The sequence below is a fragment of the Ursus arctos genome, unplaced genomic scaffold, assembly GCF_023065955.2.
Source record: "Ursus arctos isolate Adak ecotype North America unplaced genomic scaffold, UrsArc2.0 scaffold_5, whole genome shotgun sequence".
NCBI classification, from domain to species: Eukaryota; Metazoa; Chordata; class Mammalia; order Carnivora; family Ursidae; genus Ursus; species Ursus arctos.
Genome location: NW_026623067.1, coordinates 43,628,646 through 43,656,622, shown reverse-complemented (window position 1 = coordinate 43,656,622; position 27,977 = coordinate 43,628,646). Strand labels below are relative to the sequence as shown.

The 27,977-nt window shown below is 41.9% G+C and overlaps 1 protein-coding gene across 1 annotated transcript in view; it reads right to left on the bottom strand.

Moving 5' to 3' along the window:
- Nucleotides 1-27,977, bottom strand: part of STK32A (serine/threonine kinase 32A) — a 121,393-nt gene that overhangs the window by 5,846 nt on the left and 87,570 nt on the right. Inside the window, exons 7-11 of the mRNA XM_026498972.4 lie at nt 24,954-25,043; nt 17,116-17,213; nt 14,229-14,345; nt 11,524-11,649; nt 9,919-10,047 (exon numbers count right to left, since the gene is read on the bottom strand). Of these exons, the coding sequence (XP_026354757.3) occupies nt 9,919-10,047; nt 11,524-11,649; nt 14,229-14,345; nt 17,116-17,213; nt 24,954-25,043 (560 nt within the window). The remainder of the gene's footprint in view (nt 1-9,918; nt 10,048-11,523; nt 11,650-14,228; nt 14,346-17,115; nt 17,214-24,953; nt 25,044-27,977) is intronic.

Genomic DNA, 27,977 nt, shown 5'->3' with positions numbered 1-27,977 from the left:
GTTTTATACATTTTTGGATAATAACACTTTATCAGATACACGATTTGCAAACATTTTTCCCATTTCGTAAGTTGTCTTTTTATTGATGCGGTCCTACTTGTTTATTTTGGTCCTGGTGCATTAGGTATTATATCCAAAAAATAATTGCCAAGGCCATTGTCAAGGAGCTTTGTTCCTACCTTTTCTTCCAGGAGTTTTATGGTTTCTGGTGTTACATTTAATTCTTTAATTCATTTTGAGTTAATTTTGGGGAGTTGATTTTTGTAAGATATGGGGTCTAGTTTCATTTTTTTTACATGTGAATGTCCAGTTTTCCCGGCACCATTTATTGAAGAGACTGTCTTTTCTCTGTTGAGTATTCTTGTATCCTGTGTCAATATTAATTGATGGTATTTGTATGGGTTTATTTCTGGGCCCTTGATTCTATTCCATTGGTCTATGTGTCTGGTTCTCTGCAAATACCATACTGTTTTAACTACTCTAGCTTTGTAGTATAGCTTGAAACAAGGACATATGATGCTTCCTACTTTGTTGTTCTTTCTCAGAATTGCTTTGCCTATTTGGGGTCTTTGGTGGTGCCATATAGATATTATGACTTTTTTTTTGTTCTACTTCTGTAAAGATCCCCTTGGCATTTTGATAGGGATTGTACAGAATCTATAGATGGCTTCGGGTAGTACAGACATTTTAACAATATTAATTTTTCCATCCATGAATACAGGATTACTTTCCATTTATATGTGTTATCTTTAATTTCTTTCATCAGTGTCTTATGGTTTTCAGTATAGATATTTTTCACCTCCCTGATTGAATTAATTCCTAAGTATTTTATTGTTTTTTTGATGCTATTGTAAATAGCATTGATTGATTTTTTTCAGATAATTCATTGTCAGTATATAGAAATGCTACTATATGATAATTTTGTATCCTGCCATTTTACTGAATTCAGTGATTAGATCTAACAGTTTCTTGGTGAAGTCTCTACAATTTTCTATATATAAAATCATGTCATCTTCAAATAGGCAATTTTGCTTCTTCCTTTCCAATTCTGATGTCTTTTATATCTTTTTGTTGCTTGATTGCTCTGGCTAGGACTTCAGGGCTATGTTGAATAGGAGAGATGAGAGTGGGGACCCATGTCTTGTTCCTGATCTTAGAAGAAAAGCTTTCAGTATTTCATCACTGAGTATGGTGTTAGCTGTGGGCTTGTTATACATGGCCTTTATTAAGTTGAGGTATGTTCCTTCTATACCTAATTTGTTATGAGTTTTTATCATGAACAGATGTTGAATTTTTGCCAAATGCTTTTTCTGTGTCTCTTGAGATGATATGATTTTTCTCTTCCAATTCTATCAATGTGATATATCACATTGATTGATTTGCATATGTTGAACCATCTATGCACCCCAGGCATATATCCCACTTGACCATGATGAACATTTCTTTTAATGTACTGCTGAATTTGGTTTGCTAGTATTTTATTGAGAATTTTTGCATCTGTATTCATCAGGGATGTTGTCCTGAAGTTTCCTTTTCTTTTCATGTCTTTTTCTGTCTTCGGTATCAAGGTAATGCTAACCTCATAAAATGAGTTTGGGGATGTCCCCTCCTCTTCGAGTTTTTGGCAGAGTTTGAGAAGGATCAATGTTTATTCTTCTTTAAATGTTTGGTAAAATTTACCAGTGAAACTATCTGTCCTGGGCTTTTCGTTGTTGGGAGATTTTTGATTACTGATTCAAAGTCCTTACTAGTAATTGGTAACTTCAGATCTTTAATTTCTTTGTGATTCAGAATTGGTAGGTTGTATGTTACTAAGAATTCTTCTTAGTAAAAAAAAGCCCATTTTTTTCTAGGTTGTCTAGTTTGTTGTGTATATAGTTGTTCATAGTAGTTTCTTATGCTCTTAACATTTCTGTGCTGTCTCCTACAGAGAGGAGTTGTAATGTCTCCTCTTTCATTTATATTTTATTGATATGGGTCCTCTTTTTTCCTTCGTTAGTTGAGCTAAAGGTTGTGTTTTTTTTTCTTTGAGTATAGTTCACCAAGTGTTTTTCTTTAACATTAAAGTATTACATAAAACCTAAATATATAAACGTACATATTATACAACACTTTTACATATACAATATTTTATGTTTATATATGTATATATGTTTATAATATAGATCATATATTAACAAAGCATATTTATATAAATATACATAAAATATTGTATTTAAAATATATGTAAAATTATTGCATAATATGTTTAGATATTTGTATATGTTTATATAGAATATATAAACAAAACATTTATATAAACACATATAAAGATTTATATACATATATGGACATATAAAATGTTACTTAAAATATAACATGAAAAATATTTAAAATATTAACATTTTAAAATATTTTTAACATTAAAAGTCAAGATTAAAATCAACTAAAAATGTAGAAATTCATGTGAATTTTTTTTTCTCTATCACCTAATTCTGTTTTACTTAGAGATATAAAATAGGCACTCAGAGAAGAATTTGTGATCTGGCACAGTAGACTCCACGAGTCCCCCCACCCATTCCCCCTGGTCCATGAAGCATTCACATTTGACACGTTCTCTTTCCTCTGCTTTAGGTGAAAAAGTTTAAGAAGTTCAGTGACATGGCTAAGTCAACAACAGTAGCCAGAAAGAGAAGATGAGGGAAAGGGGAAGGCAAACGGAATGGAGGGATGAATGGGTCTTATGTGACTGAGAAGGAAAAGGTTAGTTAGAACTCTTTGAACCCGCTTCTCAGGGATGAGCAGAGCAGACAGCTATTAGACTGGTAGGCACGGAGGTGGCATCAGAAACATCTGAAGGGATTGGAGCAGGTGGAAATCTCAGGAGATAGTAAAAGAGGACTTCAGTCATTTGCCTCAATAGCAGATCAGCTAGGTGGTGTGTCTGTGTTTTTCGTTTTATACTTTAAAGTTGTTCATAAGCAGAGAGGGATAAAGGGAGAATATTCTGGAAGCAAAGAAGTAGAGGCATCTGACATGAACAGGAACAAAAGTAGGAACACGGGAAAGAAAGAAGTTAGGAGTCAGGACATAGAATGGAAAAGTAAAACATCATAACTGATCATTTTGCTGGACACATTGCATGAACTAATTGACTCAGAATAAGTCTATGAAATGGGTACTGGTATCAACTCCATTTTATAAATAAGAAAACAAGAGAAAGGGAAAATTGTAGTGCTCTTACTTTATTTAATCACACCCTAGATTCCGGAGCAATGGATCTCAACCTTAGCTGCAGATACAGAATCACCTGTAGAACGGTTTCACATACTGACGCCCAGGCCACACTCCCGGATTCAAATGTACCTGATCTTGGGGGGGACCCAGACACCAGTATACTGAAAGAGTTTCCCCAAACGCGCTAAGTGTGATGCTAAGTTTGAGAAGCACTGACGCAGCGGGGACCTGGAGGAGAGGCCCAAGGGGTCATACAACAAGCTTTCAGCACTATTAATGGTCAATATGCCTCACTAACATTATCTTACTTTCTCCTCAGATCACTTGTAAGAGGGAGGTCCCATTACTATTGCTTTTTTTTTTTAATATAAAGGAATCAATGCTTACAAAGGATGCATGAGTTAGTGTTTAAAGCATTCCATTTAAAAGAACCATATAGCTGTTTGGTAAGTAACCGCTGCGCACACTGCCTCATCTAGTCACAAGAGGAAGTATTCACAGGAGATGACAGCTCTCACTGGAGAGAAGGGACATGTACTCTCTAACAGATTCTAAACAGTTTATCGAAGATCAACTGTCACCATGCTAGTTGTATTAGCAGTGACTGTTCAACATACAGAAACCATCATTGCAGATAGTTACGCACCCCACATTCCATCTTTTCACAAGATAATTCTACCCCTTTCTTATCCTTATTATAAGTTTAGAGCTTTTCAGGCCTGCCTCTTTCTGTTCCATACTCACTAACGCAATTCCATTTCTTAGTCTTGAAGCACACAGACCCTCCTAACGGTGGGCGAAAGAAGTCTACATGACTACGAGATGGAAAGAAGAGAATTTTCCCTCTCCCTTATGGCTACAGATAAGAGATCTTCATCATGAAGGCAAAACAAAAACAACACACACACACACACACAGATTCTAGCAGATATTTCTAAGAAAGTGTCTTGTAAGACTTTTGGACTTCAGAGGTTGTTGATAAGCCCTGTGGAAATAGATTCTACCCTCTAGTGTGTCTACTATGTTGAGTGGAAAGCTTCCTTAATAACATTTATATCCCTTCCTCCTGAGATGTAAATAACTACATAGATTACCTTTACAAGTTGAGAAGGCATCTGAGGCATGACTCCCCTCACCTCTTTTCCCACATGAAAAAGTTAAAAAACGAAAACAAAGCAACTCTACGAGAGTTACACATATTTATGTAAGATGTGCATAAATACAATTTTATATTTATAGAACTATATATGTCAAATATATATTATTATATAAATACAAAATATATATACAAAAACAAGATATATATATAAAATATATATATATAAAATATATATATAATATATATATATAAATATATTTTATATATATATATTACAATAGGTTTTATTTTCCCATACACGAAATTGGCATTGTAGGGCTTTTTAGGATATACATATAGGCCCATGGGATAATTATATCTTGCAAATTCTCTCTCACACCCTAGCATCTCTTAAAACAATTTTTTTTTTTAAGAGAGAGAGTAGGGGTGGGAGGGGCAGAGGAAGGAGAGAGAGAATCTCAATCAGGCTCCACGCTGGGTATGGGGCTTGATCTCACAACCCTGAGATCATGACCTGAGCCAAAATTAAGACTGAGTTACCCAGGCGCCCCTCTTAAAACAATTTAACCAAAACAGACCAGATAAAACACAGGTTAACGGGTTTGCAGGATACTTAAAGTACATCTTTAAATGAAAATGATGGCTCTGTGAATACAATTAATTGGGCTAAAAATTATGACAGAATTTCCATTTTAATGAAATGCCAAATAAGAAAGCAGATGGAAGGTAAAGGAGAAGATAAGTCAATGGGTTTGTTGCGCATGTTTTTTCCCAACCAGAAAGCAGGATTTAAAGATTGAGGGAGTAGTAGGAGACCATGCATTATCACTAAAATGACCACAGTTGGATTGCTGACCACTTTTCCAGGTCAGGTCTGGTTCCAGATCTGGTTCTTCTAGGTTGAATACAGGTAGCCACACAGAAAACAAAGGATAAGGGCGTTTCAGGACTGGTACATCCTGAGGGTATAGAAATGCCTTCATTATTTCAAAAGAAATGAAATGGCAGATGGTTGCCAACAGTCAGAAATACCAGTCCTGTGGTCAAGAGACCTGGGCTAGACAAGGAACCACATCAAATGTTTGCTCTTCTGGAAAGCCTGTCTTGGACCTTCACTCAGGACCCATGAGTAATTCCCAGAGCACTTTGTCCCTCTAAGGTCAGCAATGACTAGCAAGTCAGAGATATTTCCTGACATAGCAGGCACTTTACTATCATGTATTGAATGAATGAATGAATGAATGAATGAACGAACGAACGATCATGGTAATGCTGTAATGAGCTGCGAAGATTGATCCTCGCATTTTAAAAACCTTGATGTGAAAGAGTAGGTAGAGTGCTATTTGGAGATTCAAGATCTTTCTGATTCTTCTTTGGGGGAATACTAGCCCTCACTATGAGGCAAAATAATTTTTATTTTTAAACTTAGGGTACCAGATTAGGAGGCACTAGAACATTATATTAGGCAGCTCCAAGCTCCCCGTCAACAGAAAGAACAAAGCAAGCAGAAACTGTCAGAATTCTGGAAAGCAATCAAAGTTTTTTTGTTTTTTTTTAACAACCAAGGAAACACTAAATCAAGAAAAAAAGCAACTTAAAAAATGCTCCTGGTGCTCAAGGAAATCTCTGTCAAAATATTAGCTAAACACAAGCTAACATAACAGGAACTGCAGGGATGACACATGACAAGGAATACGGTGTTTGCAAAAGTGGTTTGTAAAAGTTACTTTAAAAAGGATAAGCACTGCCTTCAACAATCAAAAAAGAGCAAACCCTACAAAAGGAGAGAATCTGATTTCTGGAGGTACTGCATTATAATATTCAAATGTCAGGTTTTCTTTCTTTTTTTTTTTTTTTTCAAATGTCAGATTTTCAACAACAAAATCAGAAGGCCCATTCAAAGGAACAGAAATTATCTCTGAGGATGCCCAAACATTGGATTTACTAAACAGAGACTTCATTTTTAAAAAAGATTTATTTATTTACTTTAGAGAGAGAGAGCAAGAGCAGGAAGGGCAGAGGGAGAGGAAGAGAGAATCTCCAGCAGACTCTGCCCGGTGCAGGGCTAGATCTCACAACCCCAAGATCACGACCTGAGCTGAAACTAAGAGTTGGACACTAAACCGACTGAGCCACCCAGGAGCCCCCAAACAGAGACTTTAAAACAACTATCTTAGATATGCTCAAAAAGATAAAAGAAACCGTGGAAGGAAACCATGTGTTAGGGTACAAAAACAGTCTCAATACACTTTAAAAAGATTAAAATCATACAAATTATCTTCTCTGACCACAACAAGATGAAGCTGGAAATCAACAACAGAAGGAAAACTGGAAAATTCACAAATATGTGGAAATTAAACAACACATTCTTCAACAAACCACTGTGTCAAAAAAATCACAACAAGAATTAGAAAATACTTCAAAATAAATAAAAAACCCCAACATATTAAAACTTAGGGGATGCAGTGAAGTCAGTAATCAGAGGGGATTTAATAGCTGTAAACGTCTACCTTAGAAAAGAAGAAATATCCCAAATCAATAACCTAACTTCATACTTTGATGAATTAGAAAAAGAAAAGCAGGCTAAACCCAAAGCTAGCAGAAGGAAGGAAATAATAAAGATGAGAGCAGAGACAAATGAAATAGAGAATAGAAAAACAACAGACATAACTGCTGGTTCTTTGAAAAGATGAACAAGATGGACAAATGTTTAACCATACATCAAAAAAGAGAAAAGATGCAAAACATTAAAATCATAAAGTGGGGACATGACTTTCAACCTTATGGTGAACAACTGTACATCAACAAATAACATCTAGATGAAACGGACAAAGCTCTAGAAAAACAAAAATTACTACGCTGACTTCAGAAGAAATATAAAATCCCAACAGACCTATAACGAGAGTAATCTACAAGAAAAAATCTATAATAAGAAACTTTCCAACAAAGACAAGTCCAGGACCAGATGACTTCAGCAATGAATTCTACCAAATGTTTAAAGAAGAAATAACACCAATCTTTCTCAAACTCGTCTGAAAAAAAAAAAGAAAACACACACACACACACACACAAAACAGAAGGGGAGGGAACACTTTCTAACTCATTCTATGAGCCCAGCTTTACCCCAATACCAGCTAAAGACATCAAAAGAGAAGAAGATTACAGGACAATTTTCACTACGAATATAGATGCAAGAATCTTCAACAACGTACTAGCAAACCAAGCCCAACAGCATATTAAAAGATTATACACAACGAGCAAGTGGGATTTATCCCAAGAGTGTGAGAATGGTTCACCGTAAGAAAACCAGCCAACGTAACACATTGCATTAATAGAACTAAGCAAAGAAAAATGTGCAAGATTATCTCATTTGACCTAGAAAAAGGCATTTGACAACATTCAAAACCCTTCATGATGAAAACACTAAAAAAACCAGGGATAGAAGAATACTTCTTCAACGAGATAAAGGGCTTTTACAAAAACCTCACAGCTAACACAATACTCACTGGTAAAAGGTATTTCCCCCTAAGGTCAGAAAAAAGGCAAAGATGCCTGCTTTTGACGTTGCTATTCAACAGTGTGCTGGAATTTTTAGCCAGAGCAATCAGGGGAAGAAAAGAATTAAAGGCATTCAAACGGTAAAGATAGGAATAAAACTATTCTTATTTGCAGATAACATGGTCTTATAGATAGAAAATCCCACAGAACCCACGAGGAAGCTACACAGCTAATGAACGAGCTCAGCAAAGTTGCAGTATACGGAATCTACGTAGAGAAATCGGTTGTGTTTCTGTACGCCGGGAATTAACAATCCAAAAAGGAAATGAACAATCCCATTTCCATGGTGTCCAAAAGAATAAAATACTTAAGAATAAGCTTAGCCAAAGAGGCAAAAAATTTATACTCGCCAAAGCTGCAGAACATTGCTGAAAGAAATCAAAGAAAAAACAAATGGGGTTTGGGGTAACAAAAAATTTTGGAACTAAAGAGTGGTTGGTGGCCGTACAGCCTCGTCAATGCACTTCATGCCACTGAATCGTACACTGAAATATGGTCATAACGGGAAATTCCATGTTATAGGTATTCTACCTCCATAAAATGTTAAGAACAAAACAAAAAGATCCAGTGGGGGTACACTTCCCTGATTAGAGATGGAAGGGCCTGTTTTTATCATGGGCAAAGCCACTTCTTGGTAAATGATTCTGAGGTCGATATGAGGCCTGGAAGAAAGGGGAAGCAGCACCCCTCGTTTGGGTGGTCTTTGAAAATGCGAGGGTCTGTACTGTGGGTGAGCGGCTCGTCACCTTTCGCATCAGGAGGGAGGCTACCTGGGGCTGGGCTTTGGGGAAGAACTAGGACAAGAGGGCACTCCAGGAAGATGACCAGTGGGGCAACATGACCTTATAACTCTAAAAAGAGCGATGCCTAATTTTCACTGTGCAGTTACAAAATGTCCTTTCCTTCCAATATACTGAACCTCTTGTTTATTGAGCCTATGCTGTGTGAAGGCACCGCTGGGGTTCCATGAAGACACTGGTGGGGATGACCTGGGCTTCCCCCACAAGGAGCCCGCATTTTAAGTGGGATAGAAAAAGAAACACATAAATATTTGTAAATTATGTTAATGTCATGAAGGAATTAAAAACTGGGGCTGAGAAAGAGCGCAGTAGCGAAGAGACCTTATCTTCAGCAAATGGCATTTAGGGTATAAAGGACGATAGGAAACCCCCTACATCAAGATCTGAGAGTAGAATACTGAAGGAAAAGGGAAGAGCAAAGGTCTTAAAGAAGGACGAAACCTGTAGTTAGAGAGGGTCGGGTACCTGTAGGGTCATGTGGTTGGAAGGTCTTGAGCGAGGGCAAGAATGATCCAGTTTAAGGACCAGGTAGAGCATGGTAGGCCCGGTGAAAAGTTATTCACAAACCGCTGTCGTCACTGAAACTTTAGAATACTAATAAAGATGATCTCTTGGCCTGGGCTACACTGGGGGGTCTGTTCTTGGGGGAGCCTGTCCGGGCAAGCTCTGCAGGTGCACAGCAGGGAGCAAGGCTGGAGAAACCAGCGGTTACGATGCCAAGAGCAGATCATTAGGAGGAAGGTGGTGGAAGTAGAAGCAACAGGCACGATGGGTCTGGCCACACCGAAGCCTCCCTTGGAAGGCTGTAGAAAATACTTGAGGACGGGCAGCTGGCAAGAGGCCCATTCTATGAACAACCGCATGTGGACGTGGCTAAATGGACTGTGAAGTATACAGCGTCCCTGGAGGACTAGAGACACGAAGGACATGGAGAATATTTATTTGTTTGTAGAGCTACCGATTGGAGTGTCTTCCAGGAAATTGTACAATTTGAAACGAGAGCTTGAGAGGACAATAGCTGAATGAAGTTCATGGCGGAGCCAGGGTCCCCCCTGAAACGTGGCTGTTCTGCTCGGAACCCCAGAGCTGCCCAGGCCTGTCATTTCAGAAGCCCGGGTGTCCTGCGACCCCGTGTGTTCCCTGAATAGCCGTGAGGGGTGCTGAGCGGTCCTCCCACCAGAAGTTCTCGAACAGCGGCCATCAGGGACAGTCCCGTGACCCCGAGTCTGGCGGGCACCAGCTTACCTGAGAGGAATCACACTTCCTCATCTCCTTCTCCTTCTTTGCCAGACGCTTCTTTTTCTTGTGAAGAGGTTTGGACTCCAGAATCATTTCTTCCAGTTCGAAGGTGGGGTCGCAATTCAGCCTGCCTTTCTGCAAGAAAGACCAGTTGGCTCAGTCCTTTGCTTCTGGGTCATTCTACAAGGATGCCAGGCCGAAAACCAGGAAGACCACCTAGTTTTGATGGCGCCGTCCAAGAATAAGGAGCTGTGATTCCTACTCTGTTTTAGATAATTTATGGTCGGCGTTGTTTTTCATACACCTTCATTTATATTTTGTTTTCTAAACTCCCCACAAGCCTTCTGTGAGTGAGAAAGGAAATCAAACTCTAGTTATTTTTCTGCAGTTTGAACTTGTGAATTATGTTTCTCGAAGTGTGTTCTGACGATCATGTATGCAGATCAGAATCACCCGAGTTGTTTGCCCAGCTGCCCAGTTCCCCGGCCAGGCCTTCAGAGTCAGTGTTTCTGAACAGAGGCTGAGGAAACTACATTTTTAAGAAGCTTCCCAAATGATTTGCATGGACGGTAAGGTTAGAGAATCACACATGGAGCCTCTCCTGAGGCAGGGTGGGTGGCTAATGGCTGTGGTGTGTGCGTCGGAGGAAGAGTGGACGCAACAGCAGGTGTGTCTGGGTCTCCACAGTGTCATGCATCCATCAGCCACGGTACACGTGGCCCCTGTAGGACTCTGCATCACGGCCTGGTAAGACCTCCACCTATCTTCTTGTTGCTCCACGAGAGAGCAACTCCCCAACCCAGAATTCCACCACACTGCCTACTCATGTCTCCCACTGTGCTCCTTCACCCAACCCACCCGCAGGTGCGTCGCCCTCTGTTTGCACAGGAAGGATCACACCCCCACAAGCCCACGGCATGTGTCTCCCTTGGGCTGCACCACAGAAAACTCTGAACTGTCTCAGTTGTACCCTTTAGGAGTTCATTATTCTGCCAGTCTACCCGATACTGAGTGTGTAGAATCAGACTGACAGAGGGAAGCTAGAGGTCTCCCTTGGGTCCCTTGGCCGAAGCTTCTGCACTCCAGCTTTTACCAGTGGTCTGAAGGAGGCCACAGATGTCCTCAGCCACGTACTGACCCAGTGGGACTTACTTCCCTTTGGCTATTAGTGCTTATGAATGTGGCTCTGTGGCAGCGAACCACCAAAGGAAGAGGGGTGAGTGGTAAAAATAACCCCAACATTTTCAATGCTGTGACTCACAGAACTCCATGGAAACAAATTTCTCCATCTTTAAAATCTGAGAAAACACTGTTTCCTCAATGAGCAGATTCCTGGGAATGACTGTTTGGAGGACCAGGGCTTCCTTCCAGTAGCACACCACAAAAAGCGATTAGGAGCTAGAACTGCAGATGCAGATGGACCTGGACGAGAATCCCACTCGGCCACCTGTTAGCCACATGACCTTTGGTGGCCCACGTACCCTGTGTGTGCCTCCACTGTCTCATCTGTGAGATAGGAGTTGGGCTGTCTCACAACACTGGTGGGGTTATCTAATGAGACCGTGTGTGTAATGGATGAGAGTTATTATGGGTGTGTTAGGATTGACTCACGTTAGGAATAAAACCCGGAATGAGCCTCTTCTGCAAAACTGCATCCCAGTTCATGTCATTCATATACGGGAAGTTCTGGACGTCAGACAAGTGAGAAAAGCGTTGGTCTGGATTAGGCTCAAGTAGCTGCCAACGGAATACAAACATCAAGATCATAATGAAGGTCAAAGTCGGGCAAAAAATCATACAAATTCCCTGTAAAAGTTTTCTAGTGTGGGTCTGACGGAAACAAGGTAGTGTTCCCCTTCCCTAATCCTATCAAATAATAACGATAATAATATACATAAATAATGTGATAATGCGTGGACAGAACGAGCTGTAAGTAGGTTTTTGCAGTGTGGTGAGTGAAAATAGATTGTCCTATTGGGTCAAACATACCTTTGATTCCTGACTCCCTTATTTTACTACCTATGGGCAAGTTTGTCCTCTAAACCTTAGTTTACCCTCTATAAAAAGGGGATAATAGCTTATTTTGTATGGTTGTAGCTAGGAATAAATGAGGCCATGTATATAAAGTACCTAAGAGGATGTCTGCCCTTATTATGTGGGGAACGCTCATGTGTTTTTACAAATGAAATTAATTTCCTACTAAAAGTCGTAGCTGTTCATACAGTTAATCAAAGTATATTGGGTGTGCCACAGATAAGATGTAACCAAGGTTACTATTACGGTTTGGGGTTTTGCTGACTGTGATGAAAGATCTTCCCCCGGTAACTGCTTCACAGCCAATATCACATTGGTCTCCTGGCTTAAATGGGAAATGTCAGTTCTGCTTGAGAATTCTCCTGGAGATTATAGCCATGGATCATCAGTGTGTAATTGTGGGGTGAGGAGAGCTGTCTTGGAACTGAGGACAATTTGCTTATGGAAAATAACCCCTCTCTTCTTCATCTTTGACATCATCAATATCCCTATTCCATAACAGGGTACTTGACCCCAAAGGCAGGAGGCACAGGGGTGAACTGTAGGCCCTCAAAGCTCTTATCCTTAACTGGCCACAACCTGTGTGTGATTTTTCCTTTTCAAAGAAAGCCAAGTGCATCCTGTGGGGCTCCTCATTCTTTCCTCCTTATAATAATTCAAGGCATACAACTTAGCTGCCGCTATAGTTGCCATTAATCTTTTCCATGAACATGGGCATCCTGCAAATCTGATAGACACTATGGACCTCATTTATTCAAATACCAGATTTTATCACCTATTAGGCTCTGTGCTAGATGCTGAGGATAGCATGGTAAAGAAGCCCCTTATAGGGCTTAGGAGACAGTAATCATTAACCCAAGAATCACACATACGTAATACATAAGTTCAAATTAAAAAAAAAAAATGGTATGAAGGAAAGATAGTGTTATGTGAGCTTACAACAGAAGAAAGCTTCCTGAGGAAGTGATATCTGAGCTGAAATCTAAAGCTGTGCTTCTCAAACTATCTATGTAGAAGGGCCAACTTTTTCTGTTTAATTTCCAACCATGAGATTAGTATGTGGTCTTCTTGTGCATGGCTAGTATGCAGGGCCACACCATGTACACCTTGTGATTTGAGTTAATACCCTGTTCAATGAGATGAGTCCATTGACCATGTACTTAGAGGCATCCGCAGTACCGCATTGCTATAACAGTTTCTAAACGCTTCTCTTAATTTCTATACTTCTCAAGGGCCTGTAGGAAACAATTCATGGACTTGAACCAGTTGGTGAATCCCATTGAATAATGTTGATCTAAAGGAGGTAGTGGGAGGAGCTGGGGATGGGGGCACTGTTCCAGGCAGAGCATGTGCAAAGGCCCTGTGGTAAGAGATTGATAAATGATGGTGAGAAGGGACAAGAAAAGGAGAAGACAAGAAGTCGATGTATAGTCAAAAGGGGAACAAAAGTCCAAAATAAGGCTTGAGTGGTAGTTGGAACCTTTATATCATACAGATTATTTTGATCTTTATTCTGAGAATAATGAGAAGACAATGAATTTTGCTTTGAACAGATCAGTATGGGGCAGAGGGGAGAACTGATTGGAGTGTGTAAAAGTGTCCGGGACAAACCAGTTATAAGGCAAGGCCTGATGGCAGTAGGACTGGGGAGATGGCAGTAGAGAGGAAGAGAAGTGACAGAGTCACGAGATATTTACAAAATCAGGTTACAAAACTTGGCAATGAATTGGAAATGGGGATGGTGGGTGACTTCTGGTTTCTGGCTTCTATAACTGGCTAGATGGAGGGGCCAGTCATTGAGAGAGGGAACATCGCAGCAAGTCCAGGAAATAGAGAGCGATCAGAAACTCCGTTTTGGACACACTGAGTTTGACATGGCTCAACAAGAGGACACGCATGTTGCCTTAATGAAGCCATGGGTTTGAAAGCTGTTAGGTACAGGGGCGCCTGGGTGGCGCAGTCATTAAGCGTCTGCCTTCGGCTCAGGGCGCGATCCCAGGGTCCTGGGATCGAGCCCCACATCAGGCTCCTCCGCTATGAGCCTGCTTCTTCCTCTCCCACTCCCCCTGCTTGTGTTCCCTCTCTTGCTGGCTGTCTCTCTCTCTGTCAAATGAATACATAAAATCTTAAAAAATAAAAAATGAAAGCTGTTAGGTACAAGCCCACTCTAGAAATGTGTATTATCATGGCTGCTTCCAATATTATAAACTAACTTTTCACCTCAAATCAGAGGGCATGCTTCTCTTTATCACTTCCTTTTGTCATGCGGTCCTCCTTCTTACCTTCTTAAGTAGTGACACCATTTCCTGTGACCAGGCAGAGGGGTAAGTCACAATAGCGGTCTCAAACATGTGTGCGATCTCCTTGCTGGAGGTACTGGAGCGAATATGGTATGGTCTCTTGGGGAAGAGAAGAAGGAAGAGTCTTCATTTTTATAGGGTAAAGAAAAGATTTTGCTTGGCCCATGTTCCCAAGCTAAATTTTCAACCAGTAAAATCTCAGTATCATTTTCTGATCCCTTCCAGTTGATTGTTGTTTTCGTATGCAAATGTGGTCTACTGTTGCCAGATCTTTTATTTAACAAAAAAAAAAAAAAAAAAAAGACACCAGAAATCTCGAGTTTCCTGTGAAATCTCAGAATTTTTAAAAACTTAGTAACTCCACTGGGCCAAATGAAACATTTCTGTACACTAAACACACCTCTGAGATCCCAGTTTGGGAGTGTTTTGTAAGGCAGGTTACGTAAGTATTTACGTGAAACATGGGACAAATGTTCAGTGATTGTAAAGAGATCCAGAGTTTTACTCTACACCTCTTTGTGCTTTTTGAAGCAGTAGTAAGTTCAGGATAGAATGTCACCCAGAAAACTAACTCCAGTCTAAAATGCTATGAGTTGCTAGTTCTGTGGAGTGGGGTGGAGAATTTGATGATGAGGCATGGTATTTTTACTTCTGAGAGAACCAAGGTCTTTTATAGTTTTAACGTTGGGGCAAAGAAATCAAACAGAACAGTGGTTTTGTTATATTTTTCATAGCTGTCCACTAGAGAGCAGCCTTTACCTATATTAATTTCTCTATTTCTCAGAAAATAGATTTATGGGGTTTTATCTTTTGTGTGAATTGTGAGCTACTTAGGGCCAGAGATCATCCCCTATTCATATTTGTGTCCATTGGACCTAGCACCTAGTAGACGCTCATTACATGTTTGTTGAATGAACAATTCCCGTATTAGAGCAACCAACAATGGGACACTTAATATGGACACGTACATTCATCAAGTGCCTGGCCCTTTCGAGATACTTCATAAATGACTGTGGACTGATGGAATAAATTGGGAGAGGTGGAAGAGTTTAATATTCTTCCTGTTGTAAATCAGTATTAAAAGGTAATGTAATTATAGATGGCTAATAGACACATAAAAATATGCTCATCACCACTCATCACCAGGGGGCCACAAATCAAAACCACAGTGAGATATCACCTGACACCTGTCAGAATGACTAACATTAACAACACGGGAAACGAGGTGTTGGTGAGGATGTGGAGAAGGGGGAACCCTCTTACACTGTGGGTGGGAATGCAAACTGGTGCAGCGACTCTGGAAAATACTATGGACATTCCCCAAAAAGCTAAAAATAGAACTACCCTACAATCCTGCAATTGCATTACTGCGTATTTACCCAAAGGATACAAGAATACCAATTCGAAGGGATGCATGGACTCTGATGTTTACAGCAGCCTTCTCAACAATAGCCAAATTATGGAGACTTAAGTAAACACTTAAGTAACTTAAAGCGAGAAAAGACGGGCCTTGCCTTTACGATGGCAGATAAAGCAGCTTAATGGCTAAGAGGCCCGTTCATGTGAAGTTCTGAAACCGCAGAGAGGTCAAGCATATTTGTCTTCGAGGCATGTATTTTTCTATAAATGAGAATTTGTAAATGTGGAGGAGATCATTGTTTAGCGCCCGTCCTCTGTGGTTTGGTTGTGTTGATAGTTGTAATTAAATGTGATTAGCTAGATTTTGAACCCTAATGACCTACAGCCTACTTGGTGATTCTTTGCTAGAATGTGGCAGAATTGATGTAGTGCCTTGTTCCCCCATTCATTCAGTACACAGTGGTTACGGATCTATTTAAAGTTAAATACTGGGGATAATACTAAACTGTATAAGGTACAGTTTATATGCTTCACCTTAATGAATTTGTAATCTAATAATATAGAAGAGATAAGGTAAAAATGGATAGATCTCGAAAAACTCACAAGGGCAATACTTTACAAAATGGAATTTAAATTCAATAATCTGTTAGTACCTTTTCTTCACCTCCCCCTACCCCCAAAAAAGAAAGAAAAAAGTGAATCTGACAATGTTAATACATCATATGACAGAGAACTACCACGGAGATAAAATAATATGGGAGGGGGAATATTTTCTGGGTAAAATTCTTCCTAGGCATTTTCTTAGTTTAAGAAATGTCTCCTTTAGGGGCGCCTGGGTGGCACAGCGGTTGGGCATCTGCCTTCGGCTCAGGGCGTGATCCCAGTGTTATGGGATCGAGCCCCACATCAGGCTCTTCCACTATGAGCCTGCTTCTTCCTCTCGCACTCCCCCTGCTTGTGTTCCCTCTCTCACTGGCTGTCTCTATCTCTGTCGAATAAATAAATAAAATCTTAAAAAAAAAAAAAAAAGAAAAGAAATGTCTCCTTTAAAAGGAAACTGCTCTAAGTTGCCCCCAAACTCAGAACCCAGGAGCCAAATGACAGAGAGGAATCCAACAAGACAGGGCATGAATTGTGTTGTATTAATAATTCACACTCACCTGGGGGAACTATGTCGAAGTTAGAATCCTGTACTGTGACTGCCAGATGATTTTCTTTAAACAAACAAATGTATTTCCACAAGATATTTAGTGAGGTGCACTGATCTTCCCTCTCTGGGAGTTTCTAACACACACATATTCATTTAATTTTATCTGCAGTTAAAGCGAACTCACATGCTTGGGTCCATATATAGGAGAGTAGTATGTGCCGAAATCCCAGGTATCACATGGCATAGTGCTTTCACCTTGCACACAAACTGCTTGATTTTAGGGGGGAAAAATCCATTCTTTCATTCTAAAAATGAAACTTGCTGGAAGAGAAACCAAAGAGAAACGCAGTTCTAACATACCCGGCCTCTCAAGAGCTCATAGGCCGTCACTCCCAGGGACCACCAGTCCACAGCAAAGGAATAGCCTGTTTCTCTTCTGGAGTTGAACATCTCAGGCGCTGAAAAGATAGGAAAGTGAGGTCAGTTTTACTCCCGGGGACGTGCCCAAATCTCTGCTCCCAGCGTGTTCCTCCTGAGGCGTAGTACCAGGGCAAGGAAAACGAATCAACACTGCCACGGACGTCTACCATCCCTTGCTAGATGGCGCACAGCAGGCAAAACCGGCTGATTTTCTTGTCTCAGTGGCCTCATTCATCCGCCAACACACAGGCATGCACAGGCCTGGATGGACAAATTCCCTTCTTATTTATAGTGTGCAACTATTAAAAATTGGATCCCGTAAGGCCTCAAATGTTCAGCTGACCGTCAAATCAGGAAGGCTGGGAAGATGTTATTTGTTGCCTTGATTTGAAAGGTTTGTGCTAAAGGACTGAGATCCGTATTCCTGCTGCAGACAACACTTAGAATTTGGTGCAAGGTGTATTGGATTGGCTTTCCGTCTCACCGTCATCTCGAAGACCCAAGGGCAGCGTTTCCAGCCTGCTGTTGGTGGTGAGGGAGAGAGAAGGAGGGAGTGGGCCCTCTGAGAAATAGAAGCTTTCACATGAGGTGGAGAAACTTACACTTTGTAATGTGGTTATTTGAAAGGACTCCAAGGAAAGGCAAAGCTACAGTCAACTTTGCCGCCGGTGGTGGCCGCCTGGTTATGCGTTCTCTAAGCACGTCGATGCCCTGAGAACCTTCTTCATATTCCTCCAAGCACATACCTGGCTCGTGAGGGGTAAAGCCAAAGCAAGGGCAGGGTGCTCACCACTACACTTCTAGGGTCTCATATTGAACCTGGCAGCTAGAGTCACTCAACAGAACTGTGTTGACCAAAGAAACGACGAGGAGTCAAGTCAACAAGAGATGGTGGCAGTCATTTGCTCTGGAGACATGCCGTCTGGGGTCAGAACCTGCCTTTACCACTTATCCTGACCTTGAACAAGTCAGCTGCCTGAGTTTGAGAAGCCTCATCAGCCAAGTCAAAATAAGATGATCTTTAGAGCGTGAGAAATTAAATGAGATGCTGCATGACGAAATCTGAGCTCCGTTCCTGGCATCTAGAAAGTGCTCCAAAAACGAGTCACTGTTCTGGAGAGGCAAACATAGGGATGGGAATGTTACTTATCAAAAGCTATACACAGTTGACCCAAGCCTCTGGTAGTAAGGCGCTGGCTCTGGACAAAGGAAATTGGCGCGATGTGAGGCCTGCGCACGGGCTTGACCTAGCTGGGGTACTCACGTCCCAGTAAAATCCTGTGGACGGCATCCAGTCCGAGGTAGAATGTTGACATCCCGGTGCCTGGACTGACCCTGCCTGTAAGAGCCTCATTTCCCAGCGAATCCATCTCCCACGCATCACTGCATCCTATCTTTAAGTCACAGCTCCCCATCAGCTCGGGAGATAATGGCCCTGACCCCAGGGTACCCCCCACATTGGATGGAAATGGGCTTTATTTCCACTTTCCCTTACCAGTACCCCCGGTGACACGTGACAGGCATCTCCTACCAGCTGGGTATTTTCGATTTGACAGTATTGTGAACAATGCTGTCATGAACACTCCTAAAAGTCCACACATCTATAGGGTGTGTTCCTGGAAGGGGAGTCTCTGGGGATACGATGTGATTCTTCGTACTCTGGATAATGATCAATGATTTAACCAAAGTGGTAGTACCGATTAACATGGTGACCAGCGTCGTATCAGGGTTTCCTTCGCTCAGCCTCCTTACCCACACTTGGCGTTAACTGACCTCTTGAATTTTGCCAGTCTAGCACGTGTGTATTGAGCTTTCATTGTGGTTTAACTCGGTATTGTCCTGATTACTAATAAGCTTCACCACATTTTAATGCATGTATTGGCTATGTGGATTTCCATCATTTAGTTTTCAGGTTTTACAATATCTGGATAGTAGATTTTTTAAAAAGATTTTATTCATTTTTAGAGAGAGAGAGTGAGGAGGAGGGCAGAGGGGGAGGGAGAGGGACAAGGAGACTCCTTGCTGAGCACGGAGTCTGACATGGGGCTCAATCTCATGACACTGAGATCCTGACCTGAGATGAAACCAAGAGTCAGACACTTAACTGAGTCACCCCCTAGATAGTAGATTCTTGGTCAAGAAATAAAGAAAGGGCCTCCAACCTAATCCATAAATGTAATGCAATAGAAATAATTAATGAAATTTAAAAAAAATTCTAAATTTCATCTACCGAAAAAATCTGTGACTAATAAAGGTTTTCTGAGAAATAAAGACATAGACATGTATCTCATGTATTAAATTATATTATAAAGCTGTAATAATTAAAATTTGAAAATGCTTATATATAAGAATATTTAGTTTATGGTGAACATATTATAAATCAACATGACATATCGTTATTTGATATGTCATCTCAAAGCAATTATTTAATGATCTAACAAAAAATAAAGTCAGATCCTTACGACATACCTTCAGTCAAGATTATATGTAACTGGAATAAGGGGAAAAATGAAACTATAACAGCAATAAAAATATTAGGTAACCATATCCCAAATCTGGAGACAAGAAGGTCTTACTAAGAATACCATCAAAGGTAGAAACTCTAGGGGCGCCTGGGTGGTGCAGTTGGTTGAGGGATTGACTTTGGTTTTGGCTCAGGTTAGGATCTCAGGGTTGTGGGATCGAGCCTTTGTCAGGCTCTGCATTCTGTGTGGAGTCTGCTTGAAACTCTCTCCCCTTCTCCCTCTGCCCCTCCCCTGCTTGCGTGTGCACTCTCTCTCTTTCTCTCGTGTGCTTTCTGTCAAATAAGTGAATGAATCTTTAAAAAAATAAATAATAAAAAAGGTAGAAACTATGAAAATGACTAATGGTGTGATGATGTTAGAAAAATAGTTCATTACAATAAAAATGTTATAAGAACAACAGCAAACTAAAAGGTAGGAAATCATATTTATAACACATATGATACACTATCATATTCTGAATATATAAGGCTCCAGAACTTTTTATATAATCAATAAGAAATAGGATAAAAATATTAACACCCTAATAGGAAACAAGCAAAGCACAGTTTACAAAAGAAGTCAGAGAATTTCAGTATTAGCATCACGAGGGACCATTTTAAGTGATCTTTTCAGGAAGATTAAAGAGATTCAATGTGCAGCCCGGCTGAGAATGCAGGGAAGTGAATATTCTCAGACACTTCCAGAAAGAACGAGCAGAAATCAATGTGAACTTAGAGGAAATGCACTAACACATAAATATCCACTGATCCAAACTCCCATCTTTGAACGGGAGTTTGTCACAAGGATAATCAAGTTGCAGGACCCGTTTCTGTGAACAGGAGTTTCATGACAAATCTATTTATGTTTCAAAATCAGAAACAACCTAACATTCCACAATAAAGAATTGGTTAAATTTGCTGCAGTCCTCTAGTTCTGTAGCACACGATCATTAAAAATGATAGTTCTACACACAGGTGTGGGCCAAGAAGAAGAATATCATTTGCCAAGACCCAGGCTCTGGAGTCCGAGAGAAACAAGTTGCCATTCTGGCTGAGGCCGGGTTAGAGACCGGAGGCCGAGAGGTTGCACAGCATAGCAGAGTGTTCGAGAGTTGGGGCTCTGACCCTCGACAGCAGTAGCCCTACCCGTACCCGGGGCAAAGAGCTTCATTTCTCAAGTGGCATGTTTCAAGTGGGAATAACAATAGTATTGGCCTCACGGAAGTTTTCGTTTCCACGATGTCATACATGCACTTCGAACAGTGCTTGGCACACAGAAGAGCGCAGTCAATGTCGGCCATTGTCGGCCCTTCATCATCATCACCACCATCATCACCATCAGTGCTAAGGCTCGATTTCAGACGTGGTGCTCCACCCGTCTGTGCTCCACCAGCTACTTGCTGTGTGATTATGAACCTCTTTCACAGGGTTGCCTTGAGAATTTCAATGCACAATAAATGTTAAAAGCTTAGCAAAGCGTTTGGGTCATAATGACTACTCATTGTATGATGTCTATTGTCATTACGTTATAAAGTAAAAATTTAGGTTACAGAAATTCAGTATGATTCAACTTTTAAAAAATATGTGTTCGTATGTGCACAGAAAAAAAAGTCTGGAAGGAAACCATAAATATCTACAAGGAGAGGGATTAATTTAACCTCCTTTTGCTTATCAGCATTTTACACATTTTCCATAGTGAATTTGCTTTGTTTTTAACTGGGAAGAGAGGAATGTTTTCCTCGGTGAAGCTCTAAGAGATCTGGATTATACTCACACGGAGGAGAAGTGAGGGTGAGGAAAGAGGAAGAGGAAAGGGAGTCGGGAGCTGAAAGGGAGGTGGTTCAGAGCGGGGAGACTGCTCAGCCCGGCCTCTCCAGAGCCAAGAAACTGCTCTAACGTGCTCAGCACCTATCTTAGTAGATGTCCTATATTCCTATCAACCTCAGTATTTCATCCTCATTTTCTTTCTTTCTTCTTAGAATATTTTTTTCTTTCTGGGGCCCCTGGGTGGCTCCCTCAGTTAAGCATCAACTCTTGGTTTTGGCTCAGAATTGTGATCTCAGGGTCAGGAGATTGAGCCCTGTGTTAGGCTCCGTGCTCAGTGGGGAGTCTGCTAGGGACTCTTTCTCCCCCTCGCTTCCCCTCCGCCCCTCACCCCACTCGCACACATGCAGGTGCACTGCGCAAGTGCTCTCTCTCTGAAATAAATAAAATCGTTAAAAAAAGAAAATTTCTTCTATACCTGCCAGTTAGTATCCCACAGGAGCGCTTTAAATGGGTATGGGTGCTGGTGAATGTCTGTTACCTAGATATTACTAAATTATTTGGATCATAATTGTTAAAAAGAAAAAGCAGATTTCTACCTATGACACCTCTTAGAAAGACTCTTACCCAAAAATCAAAGGCAACCTCTGCATTCAGAGTGAAGTGATGACAGATACTCATTTATACTGAAATGAGAAACATTTCTAAAAGTTTGGCTTACCTAAATTGATTTGCAACCTTTTACGGACCACAAATAATTTCTAATAAATTTCTCCCTTAACTCTCTTTCAGGAAGAAGCTTGACTTTCTGAAGTCGGAGCTTGCTTTAAATTTAAGCTTTTTCAATTATTAGCCATGTGACTTAGCTTCTGATTTTCTCATTGTAAAATGGTGATAATTATAGTCTGCCTCATAAAGTCGCTGAGAAAAAAAATGAGTAAAATGAACGTTAAACATTTAACACGTTGTCTGGCCCATAGAAAGCTTTCAATAAATATTAATAATTGTTAATTATAAGGGTGAAGGTGGAAAAGCAGAGAGAACCTTGAACGCACTCCAATTTCCTAGCTCCGTGTTGTGAAAGGACCCGAAATGCCAAATATGAGGAGAATTAAATTATACGGATATTGTATTTAAAATCACTGGGGAGAGAAAAGAAGGGTAGTCTCCCTTTACTCCTCTCACCATGGAAACCAGGCCTAGAAAACCCAGATGCACATTCTGATTTGGCTCCAAGAAAATAGCCCTTAATATGGAAACCCAGGAAACCTGCAGAAAAAATTCATCAGACCAGCAGGCTCAGATATTTCCTTTTATCATCTGAGAACTGTGAGTTTTAGGCAGAAAATAGGCTGAATTATATGTGTCCATTATTTTAGAAGTGACAAAGGAGATTTATTCCCCCGCACTGGTAATAGGAAGCCAGGAAATCTGTAGTTGTTCAAATATCATCTAAAATAGGACTCATTTTTTCCCCAGAGGATTTCTTTCTCTTGGAAAGTGAGGTGGCCAAGGGGTTTTCTTTTCTTTTCTTTTTTCTTTTCCTCTCTCTAGTTATATGAGGAAGGAAATGACATATTAAAAGTGGCTTTGCTCTTACCCTTGATTTCAAGGTCAAATATTTTGCTCATAAATTACTCTGACCATATCTAGTCAGGACAATTCATCCCACCTCCCTAATTCCACTGGCTTAACCAGTGACATTAGCTGCTTTAAGCATCTCAACTAATTAGGGTAGAAGCAGAAATAGGCTTTTGTCTTCCGTCATCTGCCTACAGCTGTGCAGTGGCTAGCTTCCCGTTTGTGTTGGGTAGGGGGCTCCCTTGATGATAGCTCCTGGTCTCTTGCTTAATACATTTTAATCCTTTTTGCCTGGTTGAGGGATAGTGGAGGTAGAGGGATCCTGAGGTGATCTCTCTTTAGTTGCTTCTAATAGCTGACGTCTCTCCTTCTCTGTGGCAACCCTCTCAACCCTGGCTACATGGCAGAATTACCCGAAGAGCTTCTAAAGCACCCTGTGCTTGGGGGGCACCTCCAGGATTCTGCTATGGTTGAGCTCTATTGGAATTGGTGGTGTTTCCAGTAAGCCACACCGATAGGGACCGCCCTCCCTCCAGGCTACTGGCAGGGTCCCAGACAAGCTGGACCCCACCCTCTGGCTAATCCAGACACACTCCCACACTACTGTATCTCTGTCTCCTAACGTCATGGTCCCTGGGAGGACTTAACTCCAAACTCATCAAACCCCCATGGACAGATCGGGTTCTGTGAGTACCAGGACCCGTCAGCACGGACGGTGACGAACCAGACATTGACCAAGCTTGGAAATCCAGGTCACTCGCCTCACAGTCACCCACCGACTTTCCAGATAATTCTCTTAAGACCTGACTCACCGTCCTAGGTGGGGAGAGCGGACAAGTCCCTCTTCCTGAATCCCTTCGGGAAAAGGACAGCAGTTCTCCCTTTACGTTTCTTGGGGGTGGGTGGGCGGCAAGGCTAGTTCTGCCAGAATGGTGTCCACACAGAGACGCTCCAGCAAGAGCACTTAGAATGCGTAGTAATTTGTGAGTGTTAACATAATTGAATGTGAGACCTCGTTGACAGTTTTGGCACCTAACCTATCCTTTTCATCACCCTCTGGGTGTATTTTGAATCTTCAGGCAAAATCCAGTTCTTCATCTTTAAGAAGGAGAACTCATGGGTTTGTCGTGCTGCTAAAACTAAAAGTAAAATGACATCTGGGAGGCGTTGTGTGAACTTTACAGTCCTATGCGTGTAATGAGGGGTTGGTTATGTAAATGATGGGTATAGTAATACTTATGTCACCTATCACCATCTGATTTATTACTGCATTTTACTTCTATTTGATTCTATTTTTAAAGATTTTATTTATTTATTTATTTATTTATTTATTTATTTATTAAGACAGAGAGCGAGGGAGCTCATGAGTGGGAGGAGGGGCAGCAAGGGACAAGCAGACTCCACGCTGAGCACAGAGCCCAATGCGGGGCTTGATCCTATGACCCCGAGATCATGACCTGAGCCGAAACCAACTGACAAAGCCACCCAGGTGCCCCTGATTCTATTTTTAAGAACTCCTCTCCCTAGAAGGTAAGCTCCATGAGCAGGAGACCTTGGGTATTTTGCTCACGTACGGGGTCACCAGTCCCTGAGACTGTGCCACGCCCACAGAGGCCGTTAGTAGAACTTATTCAATCAACTAGCAGTCTTTGTTAGGAAGTGGGTAGAAGCTGTCCTGCATAACTCATAAAGCAGTGTTTCGAAGCGTCATCAGTGGCCCTCCTGAACCAAGCTCAGATCAGGTGCTCGCTCAGTGGAGCCTCCTGAGACCCACCCCAGACCCGTGAACTCAGAAGCTCCCCGGGGAAAGTCACAGGGGAACTTGGCATTCTGAGCGCAAGAGGCTCCAGATGCCTGGACCTGGAGTAGATGTCTACCGGAATGGAAAAGCCCAGCCTTGCTCTTACACCGCCGCTCGCGAGGCCCGTACCCATGTAAGGCTTGGTGCCAGCCACCGTGGTGAGCCCCGTCTCCCTGGGCAGCATCGCGGCGATGTTGAAGTCCGTGATGTGCACGTGCCCTGGAGAGACAAAAGCACCACACAGAACGTTAAGTCCCGTTCAACTCCGTGGCGCAGCCGTGCTTCTTACGGAGAGCCTCTGGAAGCTGCTTTTGTCAATGCCTGCGTGCCGGTAGCAAGCGCGGTCCAGGCAGCAGCAGCACAATTATTCTGCCCTCAAGACCAGCGTCATCGTCAACCAGCTGAGTCTGCTGGTAAACCTGCAGTTCAATCTCAGAAAGTTTTAAGCTGCCTGGTTAAGAGCTCACACTCTGGTAATTCTGCTTATGATTTTTCGTTGGCAACATTTTAATTTGGTCACACCTGTAAGCATCAAGAGGGAAGCAGCCAGGGGTATTCTATGTATGGAATTTCCAAGCATTTTTCCAAGTGTCTCTTAGGGGATTTTTTTTTTTTATGACGTAAATTCTCCTGATTGTTTTTATTTAAAAAGCACACGGCAATCTTTTGACAGTAATAGCGAGGAAACAAGCAAGGGTTTCTGAATCTAGGTTAGGAAATAGGCTCCACTTAGGGAATTTTTTCCCCGAGATAAATATTGCTACACAATTTGCTGACACAAATGTGGATACATGTATTTATTTCTTTGCCAAGCAAGAGTACCTTTTTCCTCCTCGTTTCTCTGAAATATCATGAGTATTTTTTGTCTGACAGTTTAGGTTGTCCTCTACCCACCCCCAACAAAATAATGTATTAGGGGAAGGCAGGGGCAAAAAAGTCAAGTTTTATTTATAAAGAGGCTGTATCATGAGCCCTGGGCAGCGAGCCAAGAGACCTGAGTTCTGCCCTGAACTCTGCCCCTGATATCTCATAGACTTTGAGTCCGTTTTCATGTTGAACCCAAGTTTCTTTTTGTAAAAAAAAAAAAAAAAGAAAGAAAAAGAAAAGAAAAAGAAACAGGCAGACTAGCTCCTCTCTAGGGTCTCTCTCAGCTCTGACACTCAGGGCATAGAGCGTGGGTCTGACGCCTCAGCTCTGCAAGGAGCGGCCCCTGCCAAGGGTCCTGCATTTCCAGCTTGAAGGAGGAAGAGGGCAGGAGCAGCAGCAGGCAGACTGCCCGTGATGTCAGCTGTTGGCACAAAATTCATACGCTTTCAGAGGCCCTTGAAGTGTTGGCATTTCCATTTCCATGCCCTGTGGTTTTGATGAGACACGGCTGCCCTGGGAGGGGATGTCGTCGTATCCTTCTTCCGTGGCTCACAGTCCACACTCCCCACTCCCCACTGCCGAACCTCTCAGTCTGCTCCCTGATAGCACCCAGTGTGCGCTGAAGACAAACCTCACTGCCTGTATCGCTGGGGTTTTGTTTTGTGCAAAAAAAGAGTTTTGTGTGCTGATGTGACGACATTTTAATAAAGTAAGAGTAGCACTCGTCCGGCTGAAAGTGAAGGTATTCTTGCTCAAATGGTACCAACAGATAATTCTGATAACTCTTCTAATATTGTATAGGCTGCCTCCGTTTTTTCTTTCTTTCTTTCTCCCCCTGAGTCAGCTCAAGGGATTCACGGATACAAATTAGGTCAGCCTAGAGACACTGTAGTTACGAAAGGCTTGTTCTCTGGAGTCAGGCTGCCTGGCTTCAAGTCCAAGTTTGACCACTAACTTTCTGTGTTACCTTAAAAGGTGACACCTTCTCTGTAAAATTGGGATGGCAACAGGAATTTTCTTATGAGTTTGTTGGGGAGATCAAATAAAATAATACCGTGGAAGAACTTCGCTCAGCATTTGGAAGGAAGAAAGTGTTCGACTGTTGCTCTTTCTCATGATCAGAAACCCCAGCACCATTTTGCCGAACACACATGCCTGGACTTGACTCTGCTAGCAGTGGGACTGTAGAGAGCCAGACACCCGTGTTAGAAACAACCAGAAACTCCACAGGTGATTCAGATGAGCAGCCTGGCAGGGGACCCTTTACTTTAGTCTGAGCAGACGTCCGGAGCCAACTCAATCCTGAGATTATCCATGCTCTTACAGAAATAAAAGGTCGAGGTTGTTTTCGAGCCCCGTGGTTCTGAGAGCGTGGTCCTCAGACCAGCAGCACCTGGGAACCTGCTAGAAATGCAAACTCCTGAGTACCGCCCCCAGCCTACTGAATTAGAGAATGAGGGTGGGACGCCCGTGTTTAAACAAGCCTCCCAGGTGATTCTGACGCTCAGTCAAGTTTGAGAACACTCTTTTACAGTAAGATCTGGCCTGGTAGAAGATCCCGACCCAGTAAGTACTCGTTATGTATCTTATGAATCTGTTGACAGGCTGCTGGATTTTATCTTTCAGTGGTATTTACGTGTATGGATGGATTGCTATTTTCAAACGGGTTAGCCGGGCGCAATAGTCCCTGTTTAATAGAAAAGTTGTTTGTGGCTAATTTCACGGAGCTCAGAAGTAGCAGAGCTGGGATTAGAATTGAGAATTTGGTCTGGGACCCCTTGGTTGAGCTTTGAATTTCCTCCAAACTTTTTGTGCTTTATCACAAGACCAAAGAGCTGGAGAAACTGAAACAGTCCCTTCCCGGTTGGCTCAGAGTTGGTCTCCCTGCCAGAGGGCACAGTATGGGTGGGGAGAAATTGTTTGAGGGCTAGCCGGGTTCTACTGGAACCTGGGGTCCGGGGCTCTTAGCGAAAGCACACAAGCAGAACTCCGCGGAGCCCGTAGACCCTGGCCCCAAAGCGCAATTCCAGGCCCAGGATGTCCCCATAGCTGGTCATCCCTCTGCCAGGTTCCTCCCAAGCTGTGAAAGTGAACCTAAGTGCTGGCTCACAGGGGGAGGGGCAGTCCCCTGCTGGTTGAGGGACACAGGAATTGCCTTGGGAACGGGGGACCATCAGCCCAGGCCCTTCCGTGGAGTTTCTCAACCTCTTAGACCTGGTCATTCTTCACCGTGGGGCTGTCTTGTGCATGGTAGTAAGTTCAGTAACACCCTAGCCTCTACCCACT